The sequence below is a fragment of the Atta cephalotes genome (assembly GCF_000143395.1).
Source record: "Atta cephalotes unplaced genomic scaffold scaffold00021, whole genome shotgun sequence".
Lineage (NCBI taxonomy): Eukaryota > Metazoa > Arthropoda > Insecta > Hymenoptera > Formicidae > Atta > Atta cephalotes.
Genome location: NW_012130085.1, coordinates 2,486,304 through 2,490,758, shown reverse-complemented (window position 1 = coordinate 2,490,758; position 4,455 = coordinate 2,486,304). Strand labels below are relative to the sequence as shown.

Genomic DNA, 4,455 nt, shown 5'->3' with positions numbered 1-4,455 from the left:
ATATGTATATATAAATTAAAAATCCGTCACGGGACAATAAATAATATGACGTACGCGTGCATGGCGCAAGTCGGGTTACTGAATTATTTATATGACATCAGTCTTGTATGAGGCGGGATCGAAGCTCGCTATCGTTTTTCCTTTTTAAATATCGTTACGTCGATCTCGTCGCGGCTTTTTCCTCCTGATGTCAAGCATCGCGTCGCCTGGCGTTCGTTCATGCGCGCGAATAATTGAAACGCCCGCTTATTCCATCAAGCCAGTAATTAATTATCTCTTCGATCCGACGTGACGATCGCGCCATCGGATAAATATCTTACCCGCCCCAGTCATTTTTTTTCCCTAGTTACCACGCGTTCCTCTTGGATCGATAGCGAGCTCGATCTTGTTGCACATGCGCGCCGAACAGACCAAATCATTAACGCGACTCTTCCTTGGAAAGTCCGCACACGTTGACATATGTATATTCCTCGTAACGGTTCTACATCGTTTGCCTGATGCCATTCGAAGAGATTGACAGGCGGAAGTGGCATTTCGCAACATCACAAGTTACATCTCATTCACGAAATTCCACTTCGAGATATACGAAAAGATTTGGCAGTGTGAGACGCTGAAACGCGATGGATGCTGAGATTTGACTCTCAATGAATAATTTGACGGACGTCGAAATATATGTACTGCACTCTACAAAAAAAGGCCGGTATGGATTCAACACCATGTGATACCTATATAAATCTTATCGTGTTGATATTAATATTAACCTTCCATCCGGTATATTTACATCAACACTATCATAGTAAGGATTTAAAATGATATTAAATCCACATCATGTGCTGTTATATCCATACATTACATTAACACATCAGGCATTATTACATAATATCAAAGTTTATATAAATACATGCATGACATTAAATCCACACCGATATTTTTTAGAATGTGTGATTTCTTACACACTTTTGTGCAGATTTTGCGGGTCTCGGGAATCTCGGGAAGAGTCGTTTGCACGAGGTCACTTTACCATTAAAAAACTGATATGCCAATTTAATACAACTTCGATTATACTTATCCGTAGAGATCGTGCAGATCAAATCTCTTTAAAAGACCGTGATTGTTCGAGATTGCGCCTACAATTAATATATTCGAAAATTCGTAATTCGTCGATGGCAGTGCTCGTCGAGAAGAAGGTCTGTTTCGCAACGGACGCGACCGCGCTGCGATCGCGTCGTTTATTTTTTTTCTCACGATGCGTTAAACTCGGGGGAAAAAATATCGTCGTTGTAACAAGCAGGATTACGACCCCTTTCGCCGCGCGGTCGCTCACAGCGTTTACTTCGAAATATACAACGTGTTACTTTTGCCACCGCCCTTTACCTTGGGATTAACAACGGGCGTGTTCTCGCAGCATCCTCACGGCACTGGAGCTATTTTACTCTGCTCCACGCTTACGTTCCTTCCCTCCGTATAAATATTGTAAAACACGCGTACGGAATAAAGCGTGTGGAATGGATTTGTAAAATTCAGGACCACGTATATATACGTGTGAATAATTTAATTCTATAAGCATTCTCTCTCTTGCAAAGAGAAAAGATTCGTCATACAAAACGACAGTTTAATTTGATCACGAAGTTGATAATAGCATACTCATGAATAATTATTGGACAAAAGCACGATAACACGAGAGAAACTGGATCAATAAAAAATATCTTTTTCTAGCACGAAGAAAAGCAAAAAAAATATTATTTAAATATAACTTTCGAATTAATGTAATGTTATAAATATTAAAGAATTATTGTTGGAACATGGAATAGAATAGAGTTCTGGAAGGTGAACCAGTGCCGGAGGGTTCATTCGATCACGCGATCTCGTTGCTTGAAGAAACGAAGAATCCATCATACCTTCGATCCTTTCGTTTTCCGTGAATATCCTGCGGGTTGCGAGAAGTCCTTATGCGTATCTATGCAAGGAGTGCTCGCGGCGCTTGCTACTTCTGCGCTCACGTTCGCAAACTGGTTCCGGACTCGGTGGATTCGAGTACGTCAAGTTATTGGAACCTCGAAGAGGTGGTGCGCTCATCGGGGGCGGAGGCGGCGGAAAAAAGCTCTGCAAGCACGCCTAATGCATCGGAAAAGTATATAAAACGCTTTCGTGTATCCAGCAAACATGTTTTATAAGAAATATTTTCGTTTCAAGAATAATTAGAAAAACAAGAGTTTCAAATTTTTAATTTCTTTAATTTCTAATATTTGTAATTGAATTGTTTACTTTGTAAATAATTATAAAGGATAATGTTTTTTTTTTTCATTTTTACGAGAAACTCGAGTTATGTCAAATTAAATGTGAAAGATTCGTAATTTCATCAATTGAAGAGATTTTAACTCTTAATGCGACAAATTGATATTATGTTTTTACATCTCACCTTTGCGCTACCCCTGGAGGACGATTTCGAGAATACGCTATCCTGATCACTGCTTACACTAGGCACAGGCATTGGTACTGCATAATCGTACGTGGCATCTGTGCAGCAAAAAATATTTGTTTTCACTGCCCTGTGATTAAAATGCCTTTTTATCAGGCGAAATATTTATTATTACATGTTTGACTAAATTTGACGGTTGCGACTCATGCTGAATTTGTGATTGAGACATGCATGGTATAAAGGATACAATTGGACTATTTCGTCTATCTCGTATTTGTACTTTGAAGTACCTCGGTCATACTGAAGAAGTTCAAGGAACTCACCAGACTGTTCGACGTTGTCATGAAGGTCCTTGTTGTCAACAACAACCGTGCTGTATCCGTAGTACGCCGCATGAGGAGATTCTCGATACTTGTTCTCATGGAAGGGTTCCTGGTACTCGTCAAGCCTGACATCGCCCAAAAGACGATCATTGAGATCTCGCGGTAAGGTCGTGAGCTTCGTACCGGCGTACCGGTCGTCGAGTTCCTCGACCCGATAGGTCATCAAGGAGGGATCCTTCTCCGTGGTGCCGTACGCGGATTCTGGCGACAGATGCTGATGATTGCCCGTCGGAATCGCGCTCTTGGCGCCCAGAGGACTGGCAAAGTTCTTACGCTGTCTGTGACGCGTGACTATTAGGAATATGGCTACCGCCAGCAGCAGAATTACAACGGTCAAGACGCCAATGATCACAGCCATGTAAGTTGGATCGTCCTGCTTAGCTACCGGAACTTCGGCTTGCAACGGATTGTCGCGAGTCAAAGTTCTATCCCGCAATCGTGGAGCTTCGGTCGTGGGCGGCGTTTCTGGAGTGAAGTTACCGTGAGCAATGTCTGCAACACGATGGAAACACGTGCTGCTGAATACGGCATTTTCTGGTGCTAACTTTGATGACGTTTATTAATTGAAAATGTAAAGTAACACAGATACGTGACAACAACATGATAAATCTCGTAAATCATTTCATTTTCTAAATTGTCTATAATAGTATTAATAATTTTAACATATTATTGTCTCGGTATATTTAAAATATTTTCTTATTAGATTCTTTAATTCTGCATTTATTAAACAGAGATAATATACATTTTTGTTAGTTTTTATATTTTATGCGCGGAAAAAGTTTTGAACATTACATTCTTCTCAAAGAAATCGCGTCTGATTATTCATACGCAATTCGATAAAAGTGTTGTCATGACTTCGAATTTCCTATTCGAACTCCGCAAACAGAAGTGGAAAGTTGCAGAAACTGAGTGTTATAACTCACCGGAGTCAAAGGTGATTTCGCTGATCATAATCCATCGCAAGGCGAACTTGAATTTCAATTTGACGAATTTGCCGATTCGGTGATGTAACTTGACTGTAACGTTTCTCGGTTGCTCAAAGATTTTGTCCTCCATATAGGAATACACGATAGGATCACCCGTGTAGTATCTGCCGCCAATGCTGAACATAACGCTGACCTCGGAGAATATCTGAAACACAATAAGCAAAAAAATACAATGCTATTGTATTAATATTCCCATAAGTGGCGTTCTATGACGAGGACATGTATTCCGAACTATCGAGCCTGATTACTGCATGCGATTTGATCGGATAAAGCGCTATGTGTTCAAAGCTAACGTGCGGAATTAATTTGATCGAAAGCATACCCACCCACACACACACACACCGCAGGTACTCGATTATGTTCACGTAATCAGTATTATCACCGTTATTATCATCGGTAACAGATAATTAGTTAACGGCGCATTGCGAGATGACATCGATGGTTTTGATAATACAGAGTACCTCACAAACGTGTTCCGAGCGAGCGAGGATGCATGGAATGCTAATTTCATCCCTCGAAGGCGTAAGACAATTCAGCGAGGAGAATCCAAGTCGAGAACCGTGTGAAACAGACGAAACGGCAGAGGGAACGAGCGAGCGAGTGAGAGAGAGAGAGAGAGAGAGAGAGAGAGAGAGAGAGAGAGAGAGAGAGAGAGAGAGAGAGAGAG

General features: G+C 41.1%; 1 protein-coding gene across 1 annotated transcript in view; it reads right to left on the bottom strand.

Annotated features, from left to right (window-relative positions):
- Positions 1 to 1,947: 1,947 nt before the first annotated feature.
- LOC105619357 (discoidin domain-containing receptor 2-like) overlaps positions 1,948 to 4,455 on the bottom strand; it is a 25,490-nt gene continuing 22,982 nt past the window's right edge. The window contains exons 5-8 of the mRNA XM_012200877.1: positions 3,726 to 3,933; positions 2,743 to 3,294; positions 2,420 to 2,517; positions 1,948 to 2,115 (exon numbers count right to left, since the gene is read on the bottom strand). Of these exons, the coding sequence (XP_012056267.1) occupies positions 1,948 to 2,115; positions 2,420 to 2,517; positions 2,743 to 3,294; positions 3,726 to 3,933 (1,026 nt within the window). The remainder of the gene's footprint in view (positions 2,116 to 2,419; positions 2,518 to 2,742; positions 3,295 to 3,725; positions 3,934 to 4,455) is intronic.